This window comes from Macaca mulatta, chromosome 6, assembly GCF_049350105.2.
Source record: "Macaca mulatta isolate MMU2019108-1 chromosome 6, T2T-MMU8v2.0, whole genome shotgun sequence".
In the NCBI taxonomy this organism is placed as follows: Eukaryota; Metazoa; Chordata; class Mammalia; order Primates; family Cercopithecidae; genus Macaca; species Macaca mulatta.
Window position 1 is genome coordinate 17929748 of NC_133411.1, and position 27562 is coordinate 17957309.

At 41.4% G+C, this 27562-nt stretch overlaps 1 protein-coding gene across 2 annotated transcripts in view; it reads right to left on the reverse strand.

The window, feature by feature from the left end:
• RETREG1 (reticulophagy regulator 1) overlaps positions 1 to 27562 on the reverse strand; it is a 150737-nt gene that overhangs the window by 20480 nt on the left and 102695 nt on the right. The window contains exon 1 of one of the 2 annotated variants that reach the window (XM_015139747.3): positions 16975 to 17575. Within the exon in view, the coding sequence (XP_014995233.2) occupies positions 16975 to 17009 (35 nt within the window). The 5' untranslated portion in view covers positions 17010 to 17575. 2 annotated transcript variants of the gene reach the window in all.

Genomic DNA, 27562 nt, shown 5'->3' on the forward strand with positions numbered 1-27562 from the left:
CCTCCCATCTCAAACTGAGCACTGCTACTTCTCCAGGTGATCATCAATCATCCAATCCACCTAGATCATTTGGGAGGCTGACACTCAACTACCCACTACAGTATTTATTACAGATTCAAGTTTCTATGAACAAGATGCCAAGTATAAGTCATTTTTCAACGTTTTTAATTTTAATAACTAGACTTTCATAAGCCCAGGGCATGAGTAATGCAAACTCCATTACTAGCTCAGGACAAGCACCTACTTGAGACTGGCAGGAGATTCAACACCCTTTCATTTGTGAATGCCAAGATTTGCTTCAATCACTGTCCCCGAGGGCAGAAAATATTTCTACTTTATTCCTGAAGGACAGATAATATCAGATAGCCAAGAAACACTCCTCAGGGAAAACAAAACTGTTATTGTGAAGCAGGTTTGCTAATTTAGATGTAAGCCTTTTCTTGCATTCCACTTAGGACCCACAATTTCCAATGAATTTCAACCCAGGGTTTACTGTAGTTGGAGTCAAAAGTAAATGTCCCTTCCCTGTATTGTAACATTTGGCCTACTTATATGAAACCTGTGACGATACTAAAAAATATGCTTCCTACAGCACAAAAAAAGTCATTAACAATATCGTTCCTAATTTTGCTTTTTAGAGATGGTACCCATCACACTGGGCCTGAGCACCAGGTATATACAATTCAAACACTGAATTTTCAAGTTTCTCCAAAGTGCTTTTATTATGAAGGCCAATTCAATTTACTTTTGTTTGGAGAATCAACGTTTGTAATAAAAAGCAATAACCTGGAAGATAGCAAACCTGCAGTGACTATCGCAGCACATGGATATATTCAGTCAAGATGAGATATTCAGTCAAGTCAAGGGCTGTTTAATTAGGTCTTGTTCCAAACTTAGTCCTTTAAAGAGTATATCTCATTTATCTTCACATAAATAATCAGAGGCTTTTAAAGGAATACACTCTTACTAAGAGAATCAGACCCTTATCAGTCAACAGAAAAAAATGACAATGCTTGCTAAACTTGCCCTTAGTCTCTCTCAATAGCAGATTTTGAGAATAAGCTATTATGTAAATAGTACATGTATTAATGGTAAATTAATAAATATAATATTCAACAACAGTATGCAGGGAAGATGGGTATGGGTATGAACTTGGGATTACAGATGACACAAACAAGAAATGGTAGAAAGTTAATGATATGGTTTGAATCTGTGTCTCCACGAAATCTCATGTTGAATTGTAGTCCCAAGTGTTGGAAGTGGGGCCTGGTGGGAGGTGGTCGAATCAGGGGACAGACTCTCATAAATGGTTTAGTACCATCCCCTTGGTGCTGTGCTCATGACGGTGAGTTCTCAAGAGATCTGGTTGTTTAAAAAGTGTGTGGCACCTATCCCCTCTCTCTCTTACTCCTGCTCTGGCCATGTAAGACGTGCCTTGCTTCCTCTTTGCCTTCTGCCATGACTGGAAGCTTCCTTAGGCCTCCCCAGAAGCAGAAGCCGCTATGCTTCCTGTAGAGCCTACAGAACCATGAGCCAATTAAAATTCTTTTCCTTACAGATTACACAGTCTCCAGTATTTCTTTATAGCAGTGAAAGAACAGACTAATACAGAAAATTGGTACCAAAGAGTGGGGGCATTGCTACAAAGATATCTAAAAATGTGGAAGCAGCTTTGAGACTGGGTAATAGGCAGAAGTTGCAAGAGTTTGGAGAGCTCAAAAGAAGACAGAGAGATGAAGGAAAATTTGGAACATCCTGGAGACTTGAATGGTTGTAGCCATTTGTATTGCTATGCTGGTAGCGATATGGAAAGTGAAGACCAGGCTGATGAAGTCTCAGGTGGAAATGAGGATCTTACTGGGAACTGGAGCAAAGGTCACTTTTACTATGCCTTAGGCAAGGCAACTGGCTGCATTGTGTCCCTGCCCTGTGAAACTCTGAACTTAAGAGTGATGATTTAGGGTATCTGGTGAAAGAAATTTCTAAGCAGCAAGGCGTTCAAGATTCAGCCTGGCTGCTTCTAAAAACTAATGCTTATATGTGTGAGCAAAGAAATGATGTGTAACTGGAACTTACATTTAAAAGGAAAACAGACCAAAAAAGTTTGAAAAATTTACAGCCTGGCCATGTGGTAGAAAAGAAAAGCCCATTTTTTAGGGGAGGAATTCAAGCAGGCTGCAGATATTTGCAGAAGTAAAAAAGAGCCAAGTACAAATAGCCAAGTCAACAGGGAAAAAGCCCCATTGTCAAATGCATTTCAAAGACCATCTAGCAACCCCTCCCATCACAGGCCCAGAGGCCTAGGAGGACAGAATGGTTTTTGTGGGCCAGGCCCAGGCCACCTCTGCCCTGAACAGCCTTGGGACACTGCTCCCTACATCCCAGTCATTCCGGTTCCAACTCTGGCTCAAAGAGGCCCAGGTACAGCTTGGACTGCTGCTTCAGAGGGTGCAAGCCATAAGCCTTGGTGGCTTCCATGTGGTGTTAAGCCTGTAGGTGCACAGAGTGCAAGAGCTGAGGCTTGGCAGCTTCTGCCTGGATTTCAGAGGATGTATGGAAAAGCCTGGGTGTTCAGGCAGAGGCCTGCTGCAAGGGTGGCACCCTCAAGGAGAATCTCTACTAAGGCAATGGAGAGGAGAAACATATGGTTGGAGCCCCCATATGAAGTCCCCACTGGGGCACTGCCTAGTGCAGCTGTGAGAAGAGGGCTACCATTCTCCAGACTCCAGAATGATAAGTCTACCAGCAGCTTGCACCCTCAGGCTGGAAAAGTCACAGGCACTCAGCACCAGTCCATGAGAGCAGCTGCAGGGGCTGAACCCTGGAAAGCCACAGGGCAGAGATGCCCAAGGACTTGGGAACCCATCCTTCACACAAGTGTGCCCTGCATATGTCACAGAGAGTCAAAGGAGATTATTTTGGAGCTTTAAGATTTAATGACTGACCAGCCAGGTTTCAAACTTGCATGGGACTTTTTGCCTCCTTAGTTTTGACCAATTTCTCCCATTTGGAACAGGAATATTTACCCAATGCCTGTACCCCATTGTATCTTGGAAGTAACTAACTTGTTTTTTATTTTACAGGCTCATGGGGGTAAGGGACTAACCTTGTCTCAGGTGGAACTCTGTACTTTTGAATTTTGAGTTAATGCTGGAATAAGTTAAGGTTTTGGGGAGACTATTTGGAAGCATGATCGTATTTTGAAATGTGAGAAGGACATGAGATTTGGGGAGCCAGGGGCCAAATGATATGCTTTGGATCTGTGTCCCTGCCCAAATCTCATGTTGAATTGTAATCCCCAGTGTTTGGGGTGGGGCCTAGTGGGAAGTGATTGGATCACACAGTCCGATTTCTCATGAATGGCTTAGTGCTATGAAATACCTGAGACTGGATAATTTATAAAGAAAAGAGGTTTAACTGGCTTACGGTTCTGCAGGCTGTACAAGAAGCACAGCAGCTACTGCTTGCTATATATTAAAAATACCTTCTATATAACAGAAGGGATCAACTCGGAATTCTGTTATGAATCAACTCATTAGCAAATGAAATTAATGTTCTTGTAACCATTTATGCTAAAGAATGTAGGGCTATAGTAATACACAAATCACAGTAGCATGGCCACCACAGATGATACTGGGAGGCCATTCGGGGGTCTGACTAATCCACATGAGGAATCTGGGTTTCTCTGCTTGTAAAATAAGGAGCTGAATGTTAACCTTTTTTGGATCATGGCCCTCTTTGAAATATCTGTAGATCCTTATGGCTGCAGTCTTCACTGATGTTATCTTTCCTTAGCAAAGCCAGTAAAATCTAGAACTAGAAATTCTGTGTTTAATCAAAGCAAGGATCTCTGATTTCACTGGAAACAAAAATGGGGGTTAAAACGCAAAGGCAAATTTATGAGAAACAATGGTTGCTGCTACATGTCAGGGCCTAATTACCTGGCAGTAATTAAATCTTCCTTTCTCATTTTCATCATGGGGCTTAACAAGGCTATTATAACCTGTCCTTATATATTGCAAATAATGGTCACTTCCAAGCTACTTTTTAAATATCAGATAGCATCCTCCTTCCCTTATCTAGAATGGTATAGATTAGTTATTAATTCCAAAGCATATTAAAGAGAGACTGGTATTTGAGTCAGGTGTGACAAGACAAAAATTTTTTAAAAAGAGATGGTATGGCCAGGCACAGTGGCTCACACCTGTAATCCCAGCACTTTGGGAGGCTGAGGCAGGCAGATCATGAGATCAGGAGATCAAGACCATCCTGGCTAATGGTGAAACCTCGTCTCTACTAAAAATACAAAAAATTGGCTGGGTGTGGTGGTGGGCGCCTGTACTCCCAGCTACTTGGGAGGCTAAGGCAGGAGAATGGCATAAAACCAGGACGCAGAGCTTGCAGTGAGCCAAGATCACGCCACTGCACCCCAGTCTGGGTGACAGAGCAAGACTCCGTCTCAAAAAAAAAAAGGGGGGGATAGTAGGAACATTCGTAGACTCAGGGTATAAGTTGAGTGCTGACTGGGGACTAACAAACCTAGCAGTCCACCGCTGTGGTATTCGATTCAATCCAATAAATCTTCACTTAGGTGTGGGGACTCAGGGGGTTATCAAATTGCCAATTGATTTAGGGCTTCAAACAAATTGATGTATTAGGCATGTTTCTAGTTTTATTTATTTAAAAAAGGAGCAAGAATTTAATGATAGAAGTCAAATCCAAGTAAAGGATCATTCTAAACTTTTCTGCTCAACCCCCACAAACCTTTTTAGTTTTGTCCACACTTTAAAAAAAAAAAAAAGTAGCATTAGCAACTTGCTCCTACTCTCTCCAATGCATTTAACTTAATTTTCATAAACAGCTATATGTATTAAAATATAGGTTTTCCTATCATATCAAATGTCAAAGCAACAGTGGTCTAAATAAGAGACGAGTTCATTTCTCCCCTATGTCACAGCAGAGCATAGAGGTCGCAGGCTGATATGGGACATCCATAATGTTGGAGACCCAGGCCCTTTCCATCTCATTGCTCAGACACTGTCAAATCACACTGCCACCCCATGGACCTTTCCCCATCCACACTGCCACCAGCAGGAAGGGGTAAAAAGAAGCCAAGATAAGTCCCTTTTCTCTTTAAAGTCATGGCCTACAAGTTGCCTGTGCAATTTCCATTCTCCTCCCACTGGCTGGAACATAGAAACATGGCCATGCCTACTTGCAAGAAAGTCTAGGAAACATAGTTCAATTGCTGGTGGCCACCACCCAGCTGAAACTTAGAATTCCACTACACAGAAAAGAAAGGGAAGCTGGGTATTTTGGAACAACCAACAGAATCTGCCACAACAATTCTCTTTTTGATCCCTTATTTCATCAGTTTACATAATTGTATGCAATTACAATGGAAACAATGGGCACAAAGAGATTTGAGAATAAACACAACAGATTCAGCAAGCACACAACTCAAATGGTAGAAGCCGTGAGATACAGAGTAGGAGTAGGCAAACATTTTCTGTAAAGGGACAGATAGTAGGTATTTTTGGCTTTGTTGGCTATACAACTCTGCCACTGTAGCAAGAAGGCAGCCATAGACAATATGAAAATGAAATAACATGGTTGTGATCCAATAACTTCATATACAAAAATCAGGCTGCAGGGTGGATTTGGGCCCAGGCACAGGAATCTACTAGTTCAGGGTGTCATAGGTTCAGACACATGGCTATACAAAGGTGATGAAAATCACTAATTCCACAAGCTACTAGGAACTATTAAGAGAGCTTCTACTCTAATAGCACCTCCCATTTATTGAGCACACACCAAGTGCTAGGCATGACATTAGGAGCTTTATTATTATCTCTAATCCTCACAACAATCTGATGAAGTGGGTAAAATGCCTCCATTTTCCAGATAAGAAAGCAGACACAGCCAAGAAGATGCAACCAGGATCAGAACCCAGTCTTTCCAGTCTCAATCCACCAGCCTCCAACGCCCGTTCTCTTCCAGATGAAACAAGTTCTTCTATGGAAGTTGGATGAAAAATTTTCCTTTGGCTAGCAATAAGTGAAATAAATGCACACAATTTCTTGTCACACTACTGGCAAAGCTGCTATGTCAGATTTGACATGTAAAGTATTACAATGACAAAGGCTTTCCTCTGATCTTAAAATAGCCCCTGCCTAGCAGTTAACCCAGGCTTTAGCAGGGAGGCACCTAACCTTCAGATTTTCCTGGGTAAAGTTGCCAAGGTCATAAGCTTCACAACATTGGTAACTAATAGGGGTGGGGGGGATAAAAGTCAAGGTCCCATCAACATCACTGACCACTTATAATGTCTTTGAAAGTTTATCTAAATAAAGAGAAGGATTATCACCCTCTGTCCTCATCTCAGGATAGGCATGTACCATTCCACCATTGCCATGCATGGCAGACCACACTAATGTGTCATAGTACTCTTTCCAGAAAATTCCCAACAAGGCCTCATGATCCTATTAGAGCTTCAGGCACCATTTCCAGTTTATAGGAGTTGGCATGAGAAAATGAAGTCATCAAACCCTCAACACTTGCCTTATGGGACACAACAGCTTCCAATTTTCCCCTCAACTGTGCCCAAAAAAAAGGAATGATCAGTTACCTCCTTTATCATCATTGCCAATGTTTGCTGTACCTTAGTTTATTGAGCAAATCTCTTCTTGTTTCAGCAAGCAAGTCAATTCATTCGCGGTTTATGATTTCTCTATGCATTCATTTTATAATAAAGTCTATCTCAAAGCCTTCCTGAGCACAAACAAATATGCTTCCAAAAGGAAGTTTTCACAATATTTCAGAATGCAGAAACTATGACTACAGTCATGCATCATTTACCAATGGGGATATGTTCTAAGAAATGCATCACTAGGCTATTCTGTCACTGTGTGAACACCAAAGAGTGTACTTACACAAACCTGGATGGGATAGCCTACTACACACCAAGGCTACAGGGTACAGCCTATTGCTTCCAGGCTACAAACATGTACAGCACACTGCTGTACTGAATACTGCAGGCAATTATAACACAATGGTAAGTATCTGTGCATCTAAACATAGAAAAGGTACAATAAAAATATAGAATAAAAGATTTTTTAAAATGGGGCCGGCACAGTAGTTCACGCCTATAATCCCAATACTTTGGGAAGTCGAGGCAGATGGATTGCTTGAGTTCAAGAGTTCAAGACCAGCCTGGACAACATGGCAAAACCCAATCTCTACAAAAAATACAAAGATTAGCCAGCATGGTGGTGCATGCCTGTAGCTGCAGCTACTCAGGAGGCCGAGGCAGGAGGATCACTTGAGCCCAGGAGGTCGAGGCTGCAGTGAGCCAAGATCGTGCCAATGCACTCCAGCCTGGGCAACACAGCGAGACCCTGTCTCAAAAAAAAAAAAGAAAAAAAAATGATGCACCTATATAATGTACTTACCACGGATGGAGCTTGTGGGACTAGAACTTTCTCTGGGTGAGTCAGTGAGTGATGAGTGAATGTGAAGGCCTAAGACATTACTGTGCACTACTGCAGACTTTACAAATGCTGTACACTTACTGAGTTAAATTCTTTAAATTTTTCTTCCATAATTGCCTTAGCTTACTGTAACTTTTTTACTGAATAAACTTAACTTTTTTAAGTTTTTGACTCTTGTAATAACGCTTAGCCTAAAACACATTGTATAGCTGTACAAAAACATTTTCTTTCTTTTTATCTTTGTTTTAGAAGCTTTTTACTATTTTTAATTTTTTTTTTTTTTTTTTTTTTTTTACTTTTTAAACATTTTTGTTAAAAACTAAGACACAGACACACACATTAGCCTTGGCCTACCCAGGGACAGGATGATGAAGACATCACCAGGCAACAGGGACTTTTCCATTCCAGTGTAATCTTATGGAACCAATGTCATATACGCGGCCATGTCTTTATGTGGTGCATGACTGTATTTAGAATTAACGTTCGGTTTACTTCAATCATGGAGGCTACCCCAGTCACTTTGGAGGAAAAGTTACCCACCACTAATGTTATAAGCTACTCCAGAAACATATATGTGCCATATAATTTGTGATTCCTGGAGAGAATGTTCAAAGCAATAGAAACTAGTAATTTCTAAGAAACATAAACACACTTTTAACCCCCTTACCTAATCTAAAATAGAGTTTATAATTTTTAGAGGTATCATATTAAGATTCTGCACCGATAGATGGGTTTGTTTTCTTTTCAAAATGAAGCACTTGCTTACAATTCAACCAAACCATCACCATGCGATGTCACTTCCTGAGTCAGAGTATTATTTGTGCGCAGCTCCTTCTGTTTTGTTTACATGGCTAGCAAGGAGGCCATTCCTGATGTAATTACCATGTGACACTCATTCACCACCACCAGCATCCTGTGTGGGTGTCTGCCCACCTCTGGGAATGCCAGGCTTCACCAGTGAAACACTTGCATGTTGAGGACATAGCAACCCTTCATAAATCACTGTTACTAGTGAGAACATTCTGAGCTTCCATCGTTTCCCTCAACTGTTCCCATATCAGGCACTCACAACCACAATCCTCCCTTCCAAAGTAAAGAATCTGCAGTCTGGTAATTTCCCCCCTGCCCCCAATGACACAACTAAGGGCCACACAGCAATCTTTTATACCCTCCATGGTATTTACCCAGCGGGTAACAATTACACCTAGGGCAGGCCAACTCTGCAAAAATGAGGCTGAAGCAGGACAGAGGTTGTGGCCTGGCCTGAAAGACCATGGAAGCCTCCCTTTAAGATGGTCATTTCTTCCATCTCCCTAATGAGAGGATGACCTTGTCCATATGAAGTGGAGCAACACAACTGTCCTCTTGACATATGCACAGAGCCCATGGGCTTCTCCCAGGACAGCTGGGACATTCCCTACACCACCGTTGCCCAACTTCTGCCTCAGGATACTTTGTGATCTACATGAATTGCAATGCATTGCTACATCCAGGTTTTGCCTCGTGACTTTATCAATTTGGGATTCAGTGACAGCAGGTGCCAGGGTTTTAAGAAAGCAGTTCACTGGTGTGATGGTACAAGGAGAGCAAAGAGAGAGATGAGAGAATGGGTGAATGAGAGATTGTGAGGCTAAAGAACATGAAGGGAAAAAGAAGAAGAAGGTCATGTGGAAGAAGACCATACAGGAGTGCATTCCAGAGGGTTCTACACACTTGCTAGAGGAGAGCTGAAATTTTACCTCCAAACCTCCAAATGGCTCAATCAGAAATGGAAATAGGACCAGTCAGAAGATTCAGAGTGCTCAAAAGACTAAAGCAAACCAACTGCACAAAAGACATATGCATGCCCTGAGCCTGAAATTCACTGTGTGGGTACTCATCTCTCTATAAGATGCACTGGGCAGACATCCTTGCTTTCCCCCTAAAGAGTAAATACTTTCACTCAGCATGGTCCATGGCATAAGATCAATGTTCATATGTGTTAAAGCAATCTTAGGAAGGGTCAAAACAAGATGAACCAACCACAAAGAGCCCATAGACCCTCTGGACCAGACTGAGCAGGAATGCACTCTGGAGCTGTTTGGGGAGTTGGAGCTTCTCCTAAAAAGGGGCCCCAGGTCACTTTGCACACCCCCTAAAGGAGACTACCACCTAGAGAGAGTAGGTAGACCACACATTAAGGACCTGCCCTATATATTATGTCTGGCGATCAGGATTTTCTCTAGGGGCAAACCACAGATGGTCTGAGATGTTTTCACTCAGTGTGACCTATTTTGTATTGCTTAAGGAAATGTATAACTTATGTATCATTATTATTACTGTTAACAACTACTTCTGAGGACTTAATGAGCCATTCACTAAAGTGAATAGTTAACGTGACTTACCATATTTAATCTATAGAACAAATCTATAAAGTAGGTATTATTATCCCCATTTTGCAGATGACAAAATGAAATTCAGAGAGGTTAAGTAGCTTACCCCAGGTCACCCAGCTAGTACCTGATGAGGCTGAGATCTGCAGCCAGGAGTAAAAACAGCATTGCATCATTCTAAAACCCATGTTCATAGTCACCCAGCAGAATGGTTACAATGGTTAAAATCGTTCAGTGTTCATTCAGTGTTTACACTTTAAAATACAAGCTTCAATTAACTGGAAAGTCATTCCATGTAGAAGAGCTTATTCATCAAGCGACTACGCATCATTCTGTTAGGGAAAGAGGTCACTGGCCTGCAATTTTTTTTTTTTTTTGGCACGAAGTCTCTCTCTGTTGCCCAGGCTGGAGTGCAGTGGTGTGATCTCGGCTCACTGCAACCTCTGCCTCCCAGGTTCAAGCAATTCTCCTGCCTCAGCCTCCCAAGTATCTGAGACTACAGGCATGTGCCGCCATGCCTGGCTAAATTTTTTGTATTTTTAGTAGAGACAAGGTTTCACCATGTTGGTCAGGCTGGTTTCGAACTCATGACCTCAAATGATCCACCTGCCTCAGCCTCCCAAATGCTGGGATTACAGGCGTGAGCCACCGTGCCCAGCCTGGCCCGCATTTTTTTAAGAGCACAGAGAGCACCAGATGGCAAGTACTACCAGAGATATCCTTTCCACTAACAAATGATAAAATTTCATAGTCATAAATATTAAGTAAGCATTTTTTTCTCTTTCAGTTAGTTGTAAATTAAAGCCCAATTTCTTTGGCATTCTTCCCAAGGGAAAAGTGAGCTCTATGTCCCTTCCCCTCTAATCAGGGCTCTTGGGCTGCCTGACCAATTGAATACGGTGGGAATGATGCTGTCCCAGCTTCTGGGCCCAGGCCGTAAGAAACAGGCAATAATAAAGGTGGGTTAATCCAAAGGATAGGATATTTTTGCAGGCATTTAAAAATGCTTCCAATATGGCTAGATGCCACTGAGACATGCTGGTGAGAGAAAAAAAGCAGCAGACAAAATTGTACATATGAGATACTTATTATAACTTTGCCAAGAAAATATATTCAGTAAGAACCAGAAGACAGTATAACAGTATTTTTTCGGGCATTAAGATTACAGTTGATCTCTTTGCCATTATATTTTTTTCCCAATACTATTTTTATCTTCCCAAATGAACAGCTATAACATCCTTTAGTGGGAAAATTGTTTAAAGAGACATTGTTTTTAAAATATACAAATAGTAGTGTATCAGGCTTGCTCTCAGACAAGATTTCATGTCCACATAGTTTCTGCCGGACCCAGATTAGCCCACTGTGGAGAAGCAGCAAGATGCTCTAATGTATTTAGACACAGATTTGTCATAAAGAGACAAGAGGCGGGGAATAAAGGGAAGCCCACACAATTAGGCTTTTGTCCTGTCAGTCACCAGGGACAGACCCTCCCCATGGCCACCCATAGCAGCTGCAGCCCTCCTTGGGTATGGTAAACCAGAGAAACTTTCATCACATTTTATGAACAGCAGAAAAGAATTAGTCACACTGTGTTTAGAAAACAGAAATCAGCTTTCACAGGGGTGTGATTACAGGAAACTCACTGGGGCACTGCAAGGGTTTAGGAAGCACACCACTTATTAACTGGTGATTCAGATATCTCACGCAAAACAAACTCAACAAACTCTCTTGCATCAAAAAGATTGCATTGTTCTACATGTTCTTAATCAGTTTTAAATATTAGCCCAGCTGGGACAAACAGAATTTCAAAAGTGGTACACATTTCCCATATCTAAGAGACATTTTCCATGACTATCATAGAAGAGTGGAAGAAAAATAAATAATTTCATAGGCCAGGTGCGGTGGCTCACACCTGTAATCCTAGCACTTTGGGAGCCTGAGGTGGGTGGATCACGAGGTCAGGAGTTCAAGACCAGCCTGGCCAAGATGGTGAAACCCCCATCTCTACTAAAAATACCAAAAAATTAGCTGGGCGTGGTGGTGGGCACCTGTAATACCAGCTCCTCGGGAGGCTGAGGCAGAGAATTGCTTGAACCCGGGAGGCAGAGGTTGCAGTAAGTCAAGATCGCACCACTGCACTCCAGACTGGGTGACAGAGCGAGACTCCGTCTCAAAAAAAAAAAAAAACACAAAAAGAAAACTAAATCATTCCTTCTACAAACTTTTGCTGAATGTCTATTATACCTTAGGGATATGTAAATGAAGGCGCCACAGCACAGTTAGAATTAAATGCTCACTCTTGTGTTGGCCCACAATCAGTGGTGTATTGGGACTGACCTCCGCAGGCTCATGAGGGCCAATATTTTGATTCTCTTTCCAGCTCTACTGTTTTTTATTTTAATTTTTATTTTAAGTTCTGAGGTACATGTACAGGATGTGCAGGTTTGTTACATAGGTAAATGTGTGCCATGGTGGTTTGCTGCACCTATCAACCCATCACCTAGAATTAAGCCCGGTATGCATTAGCTATTTTTCCTAATGCTCTCCCTCCCCCCAACCCATCCCCCAAGAGGCCCCAGTGTGTGTTCTTCCCCTCCCTGCATCCACGTGTTCTCACTGTTCAGTTCCCACTTACAAGTGAGAACACGTGGTGTTTGATTTTGTGTTCCTGCATTAGTTTGCTGAGGATAATGGCTTCCAGCTCCATCCATGTCCCTGCAAAGGACACAATCTTATTCCTTTTTATGGCTATATAGTATTCCATGGTGTATATGTACCACATTTTCTTTATCCAGTCTATTGTGGATGGGCATTTGGGTTGATTCCATGTCTTTGCTATTGTGAATAGTTCCAGCTCCACTTTTAGTGACCTCACGTGGTGATGTGAAATCAACCGCAGTGGGAGTATTTACATGACAGGAATCAGCAAATGCTAAAAATCAGGCATTCTCTACCACAGAGAGCAGATTCCATGACATTCACCATCACACCGCTGCCTGCACGGCCCAGTGAAGGACTCTTATATACCTCTCCCACTTCAGCCACTCTCTCCTTTCTCCTTGGGTGCCAGCCCTACTGACCTTTCTGTGCCCACACTGCCCTTCTTTCTAAGTGCTAAACACATCTAGGGCATTGCAACCACGTAACAGCTATAGATGTGTCTAACTGCACAGGATCCTCAGGAATCAACCACTTGCCTTCAAATCACAACGTCCTCACTTCAGAGCTGTGTGAACTTTGTTTACTTCACCTCTCTGTACCTGTTTCAAAACCAAAGGCCACATATGACCTTTGTAAACATACAAAAGATGAAATACGCTGGCTCATAAGAATCCCAACTGCACCCTGGTCAGGCTCCTGCGCCAGGCTTTTCTCCTCCTCACCCGATTTTTTAAAGAAATGGTATTATCAATGATAGGCTTTGTCAATGTAAAATTAAGCCTAAAATCTGGCTAATCTGAATTATTAAAACATCTGGATTACAGAATATATTTAAGTCAATTTCTTTTAAACTTCCAAGAATAAAATTCAGTGCAATTATGAATGACGTTTTGGCTTTAAAAGTGCTTTGGTGGTCTTCAACACAATAACCTTCCTGTACCCAGAACACACATGTATGGCAACCCTACCGCTCCAGCAGTCACAAGAGGCCTGTGAGGAGCCAAAACTGGTATTACTAAGTTCCAGTTGTGTGGACTCAGTGGCCTTTGCAGACAAACTTTTCAGTCCTTACTGTACGACAAGTCCAGTAGGATGTTTCACAGGGGCCTGGATTAGCAGGTGACATTCTGCTGTTAATCCCCTCCCCCAGCCTGCACGCCAGGTACTCTCCCACATGACCATTTTAAGTTTTCATTTCCTCAGCCCCTATTATCTGAAATACTCTTGCTTACTTATTTTTCACCTTGGGGTCTGTCTCCACACCTGGGCTGTGTGCTCCATGACAGCAGGGGCCTGACGTCACCCTAGCTCCTGGCACTGCAGCTGGCTGACACTGGGAGCACCATAAAGCCCTACCAAGTGAAGCAATGAACATGTGAACACAATTATTCGGGAAGTCATCCGGAAAGCGCTTCCACAAGAAGATGCATGAAGAGCTCCATCTTGGTGCCTAGAGTCCCCCTCCCTTCAGGACAGCTGGAACAGGGACCATCCCCCTCTCCATACCCCTCAGCCCAGGCTGCTTGCCGAAGCCGTCAGAGGCCCTCCCAGGCCCCGGCTCCAAGGTGGGGCCAAGGAACCATTGCAGAGCCAGGCCTCTGGCCAGGGTACATGTTTCTTCCTATTTCTTGACTTTGTCTGCTGCCCTAGTCGCTGCCCCCATTATTCTTTCCATCTTCTCTGGCCCCTGAGGCTCCCTGTTTGGGCTTCTGCCTTCCTCGCCTGCTTCAGAGTGGCACTCAGGTTCACCCTCTCCCCTCGTCTCTTGACCTTGGAAAAGGGCATGGAGTCTCCAGAGGCTCCTACTAAGACCACATATTGCTGACAAAAGATAAACCACAAGGAGGGGGGGTCTCTCCTGGACCTGCCCGCTCTCAGGCCGTTGGTTCACCAAGTCCGTTTGGTGAATATCGAATGGTGCCTCGGGGCCATGAGACCGGGTCACACACAGCAGTTTGCCCTACACCGGATACACTTAAGAAGCTGCTGAGCATTTGGCTTCCACTGATTTTTTAAAAACCAAACTGAGATTTAGCTCACTGATGGTTCCAGAGCAATCTAGGACATCAAGTGCCAAAATGGGACTAAAGTCACATGAAGAAGCCTCAGTGTGAGACTCAACTAGAACCTGCTGCAATCAAGCTCTAAGAATGCACTTTGTCCGCAGATAAACAACTTCCAACAGTTATTTCTCTTTCAGACAAGGCACCAAAAGACTTGTCCAAAGGCATTTTGTCTCAAAGGTAGCAAAAGTCAAATTCCTTTTCCACTGCAATCTTTTTATTTATTTATTTATTTATTTATTTATTTATTTATTGAGACAGGGTCTTACTCTGTCACCCAGGTTGGAGTACAGTGGTCTGATCATGGCTCACTGCAATCTCCACTTCCTGGGCTCAGGTGATCCACCTCAACCCCCCTGGTGCACACACCTGGCTAATTTTTTGTATTTTTTTGTACAGACAGAGTCTCCCTATGTTGCCCGGACTGGTCTCAAACTCTTGGACCCAAGGGATCCTCCTGCCTTGGCCTTCCAAAGTGCTGGGATTACAGGTGTGAGCCACAGCACCTGGCTAGTTGTAATCTTTTATTTCTAGCCTAGCTCTAAACATTCCCCCTGTATGGGTTGCCCCTTCTTTCTGCACAGATAGAGGAAAAAACAAATGTATGAAGATAAAGTATATTGTATAGAAAACCACCAATAGGTAAAAGCTTAAAGTTATCAAAATTAAAACTACAAGTAGCGGGGGAGGTGGCACAGGAATATGCTACCTCAATGGAGGAGTCGTCTCCCATTTTCAATCCAATGCATTACTAATCCTTGGTAATAATAATCATTATATGTGTGTATAATATATAGTTATGTGTGTATAGTTATATAATATCTATATACTCTTATCTGTTTACCGCTGTTAACCAGCATTCTTAGAAAACTTTCTTATGTTTGTTTAGTATATATCACAAAATGTTGGTTCAAAATATTTATCAATAATTACTACTTAATTGTGAAAATATCGCATTATATTAAAGCAACCCTAATCACATTTCTGCCAAATCTCTCCCTTCTTTCAACCTCTAAAATGAGTAGGCCCCAGAAATATGTACTGCACATATCAAATAGCTTATCAATACATTTCATTCTACAAGTATGTATTCAAAATGCCTATTCTGTGCAAAATTCTATGCAGAGAGCGGGTGGGAGTGCCTAGGTGCCAAGAGGAAAATAAAAGTCCTGCTGCCAGAAATGTTAAAATGTCATGAAGGGGATACATACAAGTAAATCAACCCATCATCTGGAAACTGAACCTGACATTTACACTTCTCTGGAAATGTTTTCTTAACCAGCTAGTTAACCCATATCCCACTCTAAGCATTTCTATAAATGTCATCTTCAAGTACTTGATTTACTGTGTCATTTTATGTCGAAAGTTGTTTCATTGTTCAATTAAATGTCAACATAATGTTAATGTACTAGGAAGGAATTTGTAAGAAAATAGAAACCAGAAAAACTAGAGAAAAGTAGCTTTTACGGACTCTATTACAACTGACTATAATTACCACACACACAAACATGCCCCATATACCCATGGCTGAAAGAGGATGCTTGTCTTTAATACAAGACAAAAATGTATTTTGGTGCCCTTGTTCCTAGAGAGTTACCAGTTTCCACTTTCTTGGGCAAGAAAATTGTCCCACTCCTTTTCTTGTTTAACAATTTTCTGTCTACTTCATATCTGAATTTCAATGGCCCCAATTAGAATTCCAACGAAGGCATCTAACTGACTCATACAAAAGTTGTTCGCAGCAATGGGGCTAAAATGCAGACTTTTTCACTCTAGGCACAGTTATGCTCATATGAGCAGGAATTAGTTGCCTGCTTCCTTTCCCTCCTCTTGATCTCCCCCTTCTTAGAGTTAGATATTAATATAAATAGTGATACAATTAATGTACTTCCTGTAAAGGGAGCCCAAGTGATCACATTTTCAACAATAAGAACTGTGGTTTTAAAGTTTTACAATATCAGAATGGTATGTTGGTCCAATGTTTAACCTTTAGAAATGCTTAACAAATCTTTAAAATGCAAAAGGTTTTTAAAAATGTTCAACAGCTTAGATTTCCAACAACTATCATCTAATGTTAAAAATCCAACATGAAAACATTCAAGTAGATTCTACATGATGTGCTGGGAAACACTTTTTAAAAAAATTTCTGGCCATCACTTTCTGATTCAAGAAAAGCACTTATTGGCATAAGTTTTTAAGAGTACATTAAGTTATTTGTCTCTCTTGAGTTCGTGCCAAAGAAAATTATGTTTTCTGAAATTAAAGGATTGCATTCTTAATATTTTTACATTTTAAACTCCTTTTTAAATTAGTCATAATATTTTTAAAAAGATAACTAGTCAATGAAACAGACTGAAAAATAAGTAAGTACGTAGATATCACAATTACCTTTTGCCTGGTCCAAAGTCTTCACCTTCAGGCATTTCTGCCCTTTAAAAATAACAGTGGCGAAGGCTGCAGCACCTGCTAACCGCAGCTAATGGGGCCAAACGATAGTTTCTTTTCTACTCTAATGTTGAATATCAGGAGGAAAAAAACCCAGTAGAGACGTTCTTTCCTTTTTGGAAAAAAAGTGCTCCTCCCTTACTCAGAAAGTCGGTGTTTACAAACTTCCAAAGCGCCTGCCTGCCTTGAATGAAGCTAGGAGCTGGGTTATTATCACTGCCCCCTTCTAAAAATAAAGAGGTCACCTCTTACTCCCAGTACCGTGACAGGCAGCTGGAAGTGAGCCCTGCCCAGCTGCCCCGCATTCTCTCTCCAGTCCTGTGAGAAGGTGTCCCTGCTCAGCCAGTAACCTTCATTGGATGACTTCACCTAGGCCCGCCTGCCCTTTCTCTTCCCCCAGCTTTCTTTTTTTCCTGACATGACTAGGCACCCACCTAAGGGTGGAGTGGCCACAGGAGGTTGAAACTTCACCCTGGGCTATCAAATCTCCTCCTTCGAGTCACAGGAGGGAGGTGGAGAGCAGACAGCAAAACGGGCTGTACCTGTGAGAGTTGGGGGGTTTGTCTGGAGAACGCCTAGCCACTCAGCAAAAAGATCCCTTACTGAAAAAAGTTTCAAACAAAAGCCATTGTGCAATAGGGTTCTGAGGGATATTGTTTTCCAAGAAAATCTTTCTTCGGGTCATCTGGATTTCTCAACTCACCAGAAGCATGCACACGAATGTTGAGTTCATGTGTTCATCGGGGCAAAATGCTTTCTCCCCAGGACTTCCCTGTCCTCAGGGGCAGCCTGACACTGGCACAGGAAGGATTGTGGGTCTAGATGTTTTCATAGCTTGGCCTGTCACTGAAGAGGAGCTATCCCTCATTTGCTTTTTTAAAAGAGTACAACAAAAATCCCTTCAAATCTTGCTCTCAAAAAGGCCAGAAGAAATATTACTGAGATTTCTTTAGGAATATATCCTGAAAGCTTTGGACAAAAAGTTGAAGCCATTTTTTTTCTTGACTAGGAATATTAGGGATGGCAGAAAGCAAGATCTAATTATTAAGAAACAACATTCTTTTCAAAATGTGTTGCCAGGTGCGTGGCTCACGCCTGTAATCCCAGCACTATGGGAAGCTGAAGTAGGAGGATTGTTTGAGCCCAGGAGTTCAAGACCAGCCTGGGCAACACAGTGAGACCTCATCTCTACAAAAAATAAAATTAGCCAGGCCTAATGGGATGCTCCTGTGGTCTCAGATACTCAGGAGGCTGGAGTGAGAGAATTGCTTGAGCCCCAGAGGTGGAGGCTGCAGTGAGCCAAGATCGTGCCACTGCACTCCAGCCTGGGTAACAGAGCAAGACCCTGTTTCTTTAAAAAAAACTAACAATAAAATAAATTTTAAAAATTAAAAAAAAAAATCTGTGTATTCTGTTGTTATGTTATTGCTAATCCTAGCATGTTATCTATATTTAATGTATATTTTACCATTTGTATTTGTCAAAGCGACCTTCTACTACATTAAAGAAATGTCAAAACAAATAATACCTGCTTTCTTTTGGATAGTGTTAGTTATTTTGTGATGTATGCACCTCACAATTAACAATTCCTTAAAGCATTTCATATTTTATGCAAGACCGAACACTTCAGACACTTCAAAGTCTAAGATGAACTAGGTGTGGTTCCTCAGACACACAACTGAAATACCAGGAACCTGAAAGAAAACAGTCATGGGCTGAGCTCTGAAGATTGGGGTGTGCAAGAGCCTCTCAGAGGCACAGCGATGTGCTATACTGTTAGAAATTCCAGGTTTTTAAATAACTGAAAAGTTGAAATGCTGAAAATATTATCAATGATAATATTGTGGCACTTGTATAAAACCTTACCAGCTGGGCACAGTGGCTCACACCTGTAATTCCTAGCACTTTGGGAGGCCGAGGCAAGCAGATCACCTGAGGTTAGGAGTTCGAGACCAGACTGGCCAATATAGTGAAACCCTGTCTCTACTAAAAATACACAAATTAGCCGGGCGTGGTGGTGCGTGCCTGTAATCCCAGCTACTCAGGAGGCTGAGGAAGGAGAATCACTTGAGCCTGGGAGGCGGAGGTTGCTGTGAGCCTAGATCGCACCACTGCACTCTAGTCTAGGCAACAGAGTGAGACCCTGTCTCGAAAAAACAACAACAACAACAAAAAAAAAAACCCTAATCAATACAAAAGGCTAATTCTCTTATCTAATTTTCAGCTCTGATTATTCTTTCCCACGAATTTTACCTTTTCTTTCTCCTAAGCTTCTAGCTTAGTATTTCTTGAATACCTGAACATAACTGTTGTTGATCTTAGTTGCTGGTTACCACAGAACTGAATATATCCCTGAGACCTGCCTCTCAATTGTAAAGGATGATGAACTGATTCAGTGCTATCACAGATGGATTCGCTGTTTCCAACAGGAAATAGTTACCATTACAGACAGTCCCCAATTTAGGATGACTCAACTTAACAATTGTTTGACTTTACAGTGGTGCAAAAGCAATACTCTTTCAGCAGAAACTGGGAATCAAATTTTAAATTTTGATCTTTCTCTGGGCTAGCGACATGTGGTAGGGTACTCTCTCGTGAAGCTTGGCAGCAGCCGTGTGCTGCAGCTCCCAGTCAGCCTCGCAGTCCCGAGGGTGAATAGCCGGTACTCTGCAGTGAACTGTGTTACCAGTTGATTCTACCCAACCATGGGCTGGTGTAAGTGTTCTGAGTATAAGGTAGGCTAGATTACGCTTTGATGTTCAGTAGGCTAGGTGGACTAACTGTATTTTCAAACTACAATATTTTCAACTTAGGATGGGTTTCTCAGGCTGTAACCCCATGGTAGGTCAAGGAGCACCAGTACTTTGTTTTAGCGTCCCTTCATGCGTGTTAAAATTGCTTGTTCTAACCAGGGAGTCCCCTTCAGGTATATTTGTGGTAATTCCTAAAATTCACAGGAACAAGGAGGGTGTATTAGTCCAGCCTCGTATTACTATAAAGAAATACCTGAGACTGGGTAATTTATAAAGAAAAGAGGTTTAATTGGCTCATGGATCTGCAGGCTGTACAGGAAGCTTGGCTGGCATCTGCTCAGCTTCTGGGGCGGCCTCAGGAAATTTACAATCATGGTGGAAGGGGAAGGGAGAGCAGGCACATCACATGGCCAGAGCTGGAGCAAGAAAGAGTATGAAGGGGGGATGGTGCTAAACCATTCATGAGAACTCCACCCCCATGATCCCCCATCACCCCCCAGCAGGCCCCACTTCCAACACTGGGGATCACAATTCAGTATGAGATTTAGTGGGGACACAGATCCAAACCCTATCAGAGGGAAAACAAGGACAGTACAGACAACAGATCCCGAGTGTAGCTACACAATCGACAAGTGTCCCCTTACTGAAGGCCTAAAATGGCTTCTTCACCCAGATGGCACCTTTCACCCTGCTGGGGACTAAGGTGCTTAGGGTTTCCTCACTGACCTGAAACCTACTAGACATTCAGAACTTAAGGACTCACACAATTCAGATGTGGGAGAGACCCTGAGTGCCACTGAAGTGATCACCAAGGTTCTTAGATGCTGAAACTGTGGCACAGCAAAGCCAGGTGACTTGCGGGTGATAGAGCCAGGAGTTGCCTCCAGGTCACTATGCCTCGGCTGGGTGTCCTTCCACTCCAGCAGAGCCCACACGTGCTGCAGAAGCCCAGGGGACCAGATACCTCCACATTTTAAATTTTCCTGTATACACTCTCTTTCCAAACGTATGTCGTCCATTTAATATCAGCAATATACTTTAAATGAGCATTTTTATTCTCCTTTGCAATTTCATCGTATAGTATGCCCTAGAAAATCATGACCACTTCAAAGCCAAACATTCACCTTTCCTGACACCTTTTTCCCCGTCACATAACCATCAGTCTGAGTTTTGCTTTGTTTCTATCTCCTCTACAGCCGCTTTGATTAAAGCTCTGGAACTTTCTACTGAGACACTAGGAGAGACCCTCCCTCTCTTGGATGTTACAGGAAAATATTAGCAGTGAATGGCCAAACACAGATGCCAGTGTGAAGACAGGTTGTCCCTTCACATCCCTTCCCAACTTTAGTAGGTAACAGAAACCTGTTTTTAGCTGTACGCATGGCCTTCACAGAATAAAAACTACCTTTCTCAGCCTTGTTGGAGCCAAATGAGGCCTTTTGTGATTGTTCTGGTTGAGATGTTACCAGAAACACCAGGCCGCTCCAGGTGTCAGAAATGGGATTCAAAGTAGACCTCTAGTGAGTCCCAGAAACACCGAGAGACCAAGCGAAGGTAACTGCCAGGGCCCACTGTGCCCAACGATCTCTTGCAGCAACTGGGGTCACGGTTGAGTTCTCTCTTGGATTCTGAGCTCTGTGAATCTGTGTTTTGGGCTCTCTGAGTACTTTTGAGCACTTTGTTTGATGCAGATTGGGTTCAGAAGTCATGACAGAAACAGGGCTGGGTCTGTAGGGAGGCCTCAGGTGTCTGACTGGGTCAAATTAGAAACTGGACTGGGTTCAGTAGGTAGGTAAGATTACTAGAAGACAGGGAATCATGGGCTCATCTGGATCTGAGGAGTCTAGAACTCAACCGTCTAGAACTCTAGCCAATTTCATGTAAAAGAACTTTGGATCCAGAACCTGTGCTTTTCTAAAGAAATGTTATGACCCTTAGCAAAGGGAACATAGAGTTACAGCAGCCACAGCAGTGGGGAAACTCCTTACAAAAGACAAACAGACACGTGTCTTTAGAGCCACAACAGCTACAAGGACCAAGGGGACCTCCTTGCACACGTTTTAAACCAAAACCAAGGAGTCCCAAACTAAAGAACTCCATGCCCCAGTATCTGCCTTTATTGTAAATGGCCAAGCCATTGGAAAAGACACTGTCCATTTTTACACCAGCCGTCTGATGGACCAGCTCTTTTTGGTTTGGACTGTTTCTTCACTACAGGAAGCCCCAAAGGCTCACTCTTAAGACAATAATGAACCAGTCTCTCAGACAGAAGAAAGAATATCTCCACGGTGGGCATTTCAAGGACCATATTCAGAAAAACATTTGTAAGAATGAGTCCTGTTTTCTTTGTTCGATGCTCCTTCTCCCATGGGAGCCTCTCAGTTGACTGAAACCCCTGTTCTCAAACCCCTGACTCTGTGCTCTGCCACCTCTGTCCACTTCTTCCCTTGTCATGATCTTTGATGAGACAAATTATTTTACGCTGACTGGCAACTCTATTCTGACTGCACTTTCTTTTTTTAATAATTCATATTGTGTTTAATATCTATGACAGACTAAACATATAATTTAAGTTAACTTTAACACATAATTTTAAATATGATTAAAATCAATCTTTTTAAGATATGGCTGAATTAACTTTGGTCAAAACACAAAAATTATTTACCTACTGCTATTAAGGCATTTGTCGCTCTCATTCTGAGTTAAAACTTAATTTAAAAGCTGGGTTTGGGGAGAGTAGATTGTGGGTGCTTTTGCTTGATTTATGGGGAGGAGATGACTAACCTAGAGCTCATGTTCTCCAAGAGCCATCTCCCTCCCACATTCTTATTTTTAACCTAGAAGGAATCAAGTGTTGAATCTTCTGCAAATATGGGAAAGCCCAAAGGTCCTGTTTTCTACTTGTGGGATCTGTAACCGGAAACTTGGCCCAAATAAGGCCTGCTGGTTCTCAGCACCGCCTCATGCCACCTGCGTGAAGTTGGTACAGATACTTTCATTTTAGAATCTGTGTTTTTGCCTTGTTTCACTTTTATCTTCAGTATATTCAGTGTTATTTTTTCATTCATTAGATATTTAATGTTTCTCTTATTTTGAAATGTTTTAGCTTAGTTTTTTTATTTCAATAGTTTTTAGGGAACAAGTGGTATTTGGTTACATGGATAAGTTCTTAGTGGTGATTTCTGAGATTTTGGGATACCCATCACCCAAGCAGTTTATACTGTACCCAGTGTGTAGTCTTTTATCCCTCACCCTCCTCCCACCACTCTCCCTGAGTCCCCAAAGTCCGCTGTATCATTCCTATGCCTCTGTGTCCTCATAGCTTAGTTCCCACTTATAAGTGAGAACACATGATATTTGGTTTTCCATTCCTGAGTTTACTTCACGTAGAATAACAGTCTCCAACTGCACCCAGGTTGCTGCGAATGCCATTATTTCATTCCTTTTTATGGCTGAGTAGTATTCCATGACATACATATATATATATTTCTTTATCCACTCATTGACTGATGGGTATTTGGGTTGGTTCCGTATTTTTGCAATTGTGAATTGTGCTGCTATAAACATGCATATGCAAGTGTCTTTTTCATATAATGGCTTCTTTTCCTCTAGGTAGACACCTAGAGGAAAAGTGGGATTGCTGGCTCAAATGGTCGATCTACTTTTAGTTCTTTAAGGAATCTCCACACTGTTTTCCATAGTGGTTGTACTAGTTTACATTCCTATCAGCAGTGTAGAAGTGTTCCTGGAACCTGAAAGCCCCACAGGTATCTCCAAGAAATAAGTGCAAAGAACCCATCACCTTTTGAAACTTGCTCCTCCTTTATCCTTGTCTATTTCTTCTCTTAAAGAAATGTAATAAATACCTTACGTCTTTCTCATAATCTCCTTATTCCGATGTGTTTTCTTCATATAACTTGGCAATATCTCAATTTGTCTATTTTTGGTCACAGAATTTTTTTTAGTTTTAATCCTCATAGTTTCACATTATAGAACTGTATACATAAAAACACTAACACAACTGGGGGAGACAATGGTTTGCAAATCAAGAGAAATGATTTCCAGCAATAGCTCACTTGTCATGAGGTCACAACCACGACAACTGCAGTTAAGGATCAGGAGGCAAGTAAGAAGGTAGTTGAGCCACTAAAATAATGTCACCACGTCAACACAGCAAAGTACATCCATTTTATTGCTAGAACAGCTTCTCAAAAACTCATTCAAATCCTCTTCACTGTTACTCAACATACAGTCCGCAGTCACATGATTTCCCAGCCCCAGAGCAAATTAGAAAGCTCCTAGAGGCAGGCACAGTAATGCGAGAGGGAAATAACAGATAACAGTGAGGGAAAAGAAAAACTCTAACAACCATGGCAGACGCAAACAGCGAACACATTTGAGGCTGTTCGATGCTAGGCCTTAACAAACCTAATTCAGACCTGAAAGAATGAAAAACATATGATGACCCTGAAAAGATTTAACTATCTTCAGTAGATTGTGTTTGCAAAAGCAGAGAAACATATACTAAACAGTTCCATGTAAATGGCTGAAATAAAGCAAAAAAAAAAAAAAAAGTGCAACTTAAAGGAATAACCTTCAGTTGTCTATACCATGCACCCCAAATGTCTGGTAAATGGGATAGTCGTACATTTATACTACTTATAAAATACACAAAGTAGTTCATATAAAAAGAATACAGCATCTTTTTCATCCATATATGATTGAAACTATAAAAGACCCCTTCCAGGTAGAGATAGCTTAAGTCAGCTTCTCTCTGCATAAGAATTTTATATTGTGTCCTGAGTGATTAGCTATATTGATCAGTCGGCCCAAGTGACTGAAAAATCTTCTTAAATGATAGAAGGCACAGAGATCAGAAACACCTCCTCTAAATCGGTCTTTCTAAAAACGTTGTCTGTAGAACAGCACAACCAAATCCCCTGGAGAACTTGCTTCAAAATGCAGATCCTGAGTCCCGGCTGAAATTCCAAGAATCAGAATCGCTGGGGGAAGAGCCTGAGGACCCGCGTCTTAGCACACTTCCCCCAAACATTTCTGATACAAGTGAAGTCTGAGAATCGCGGGGTAAATTATCACCTTGAAGCCAGGAGGAGACTGGTCAGGTCTGTGAATTCACCTTCTCCCACTCTTGCCTCTAGTGTGCCCAATCAGGTGGTATTCCTGGTTTTGACATTTCTTAAACTACACAGTAGAGAATAAAGTTAAACATGGACTTCTAAATGTTTTTGCACAAGACATGTAACAACAACAAAAATCTAACAAGCCTGAATTAATTCCAAAAAGATCATAAGAGGCCAGGTGCAGTGTCTCATGCCTTGGGAGGCAGAGTTAGGAGAATCGCCTGAGACCAGAAGTTCAAGACCAGCCTGATCAACACTGTGAAATCCCCATCTCAAAAAAAAAGTAAACGAAAAAAAATCATAAGATTTCTTAATCATATATGTGAAGCTTGAAGCAACAGATGCCTGCAGGAGGCAAAATACTGAATGAGGAAAAGTAATCCCTGGGGAGCATTGAGGACTGAGGAGGAAGATACATCTAATAGGCATCTTGGAAGGAGGAGGAAGATATATCTAATAGGCATCTTGGAAGGAGGAGGAAGATATATCTAATAGGCATCTTGGAAGGCGGAGAAAGATATATCTAACAGGAGTCTTGGAATGAGGAGGAAGATATAGCTAATAGGAATCTTGGAGAAGAGGCAGAATGCAGTTTACATCCAGAAAACAGAAACACAAATCCATTCCAAATCGGCCAGGATGTGTAGGCCTGACCTGAACACTCTTGAAGCAGAGGCTAGAAACTTGTTTTATTGTTCATGTGTTTGTTATCTGAATCCCCACCTCACTGGAATTTAAGGCAGGGATGTTCTTGTTTAATACTGTATCTCAGCAATAGTACAAAGCATGATGGAGCTGACTCCTAGGATACAGCATATTAATATTATTTTTAGGTTATCTTATTAGTTGATATTAATTACATAATCAAGTGAAGAAATGGTCAACTGAGGAAGAAACATGGAAGCTATACTCAATTCTTCCCTCTCCCTCACCAGACAATCACCAAATCCCATCAACCCTACCATATAGAGCTACACTTCAATCCACCTCAGACTCCATGCTGCGGTTACTGTCTTAGTTCCATTCATCATCTGTTGCCTAGGTTAGGGGCAGCCACATGTTTTTGATCAAGCACCCCTAGCAGCACACAGCCCCCAAATATATTGAGCAATTACAAATTACATGCATACACATTTATAATGTACATATATTACTTGTAAACATATTATGGACTTCACAAATCATACACACAAAATTTAAAATTTAGAGATAAAATAAATATAAGCATTCTTTGTAACAGCCAATAAGTGAAAACGACCTAGAGGTCCATCAGTAAGAGGTTAAATTGTATGAGTCAATGAAATCCTATGCTGCCATTAAAAAGGATGACATTGTTAGGAAAGTCTTTACCTAATATAGTTAGCAAAGAGAGAGAGAGAAAGAATAGAAATCAAAATATATAATATTTCATTCATGTGAAATATATTTATGTATTTATATATTTATCTGTATACTATGTATATTTATATATAATCAATATATTTACATGTAATTGATTTGTACATATTGATTATATATATTTGTACATATTGATGTTTATATATTATATATAAATATATGTATTTATATAATATATAATAAATATATATAATCGATATGTAAATATAGTGATTACAAATGTAATATATGTAAATATATTGAGTATATTTTATATATTATATATGTAAATATATTGACTATATATTTATATATTATATATGTAAATATATTGATTATGTATTCATATATTGATGTATATATTTATGTATACATTTATATATTAAAGAAAATATCTAGAAAGATATGTACAAAGAAGGAAAGGCAAACTAGAAGGACAAGGCAAGGAGGAGGAGGAGGCGATGGGTGAAGGGAAGGGAGGAGAGGAGAAAAAGGGAGAAAGAAAAAGCATTCAAGGACCTACACCATGGTTTTCTTCTGTGGCTTACGGAAATAATGAGTATTTTCCTTTTGCCTGTTTTTTTTTTCAGCAACAATACTCTTATGATATGAAAAAATAGTTTTTAAAATATAAAAAAGGAAAAAGATCACTTTTAAATGAAAAGGGGGTTGTAAGGGGACTTTCCAGGGTTCCCTGTCCCTACAGGGAAGAAATGCCCACTCACTTGGGACACAGGCCTTCAGAGGCCGCTTTCCAGTCAGCCTCTACAGCTTCAGGACTTTTGCTTAAGTCAAAGCATGGAGCCCCTGCCTTTGAGAAGCTGACTGTTTGGTAAAAGACATGTGTTGGCTGAAAGAATACAAGAAAGAAAATTGAGCCAAACCCTCCACTCAGTGACTCAAGAGTCTAAGAATTCCCCATCTTCACTCTTCCATAGCCCACCAAAGACTTCTAATGTCACCAATACAGAATTTGTTGCCTGTGAAAAGTCAGAGTATGTATTATGCACTTTGCCAAAGTGAAATAATAGTACGGAACTAGCATCAAACACAGGATATTTCTGGAACAAAGTGGAAGAGGACATTTTTCTCCTTAGATCAAACTGACAAAAAGAAAACACCCAAACAAAAATCAAAGGATCAAATGAGCATCTACGCGTGTGGTGTAAATGATGCTATCAGTAATGACAATCTGATGAATAATGACCATGTGCACCCCGCTGCTGAGGGAGAGATGGTGCCCCTCTCTCTTGCTGCCTG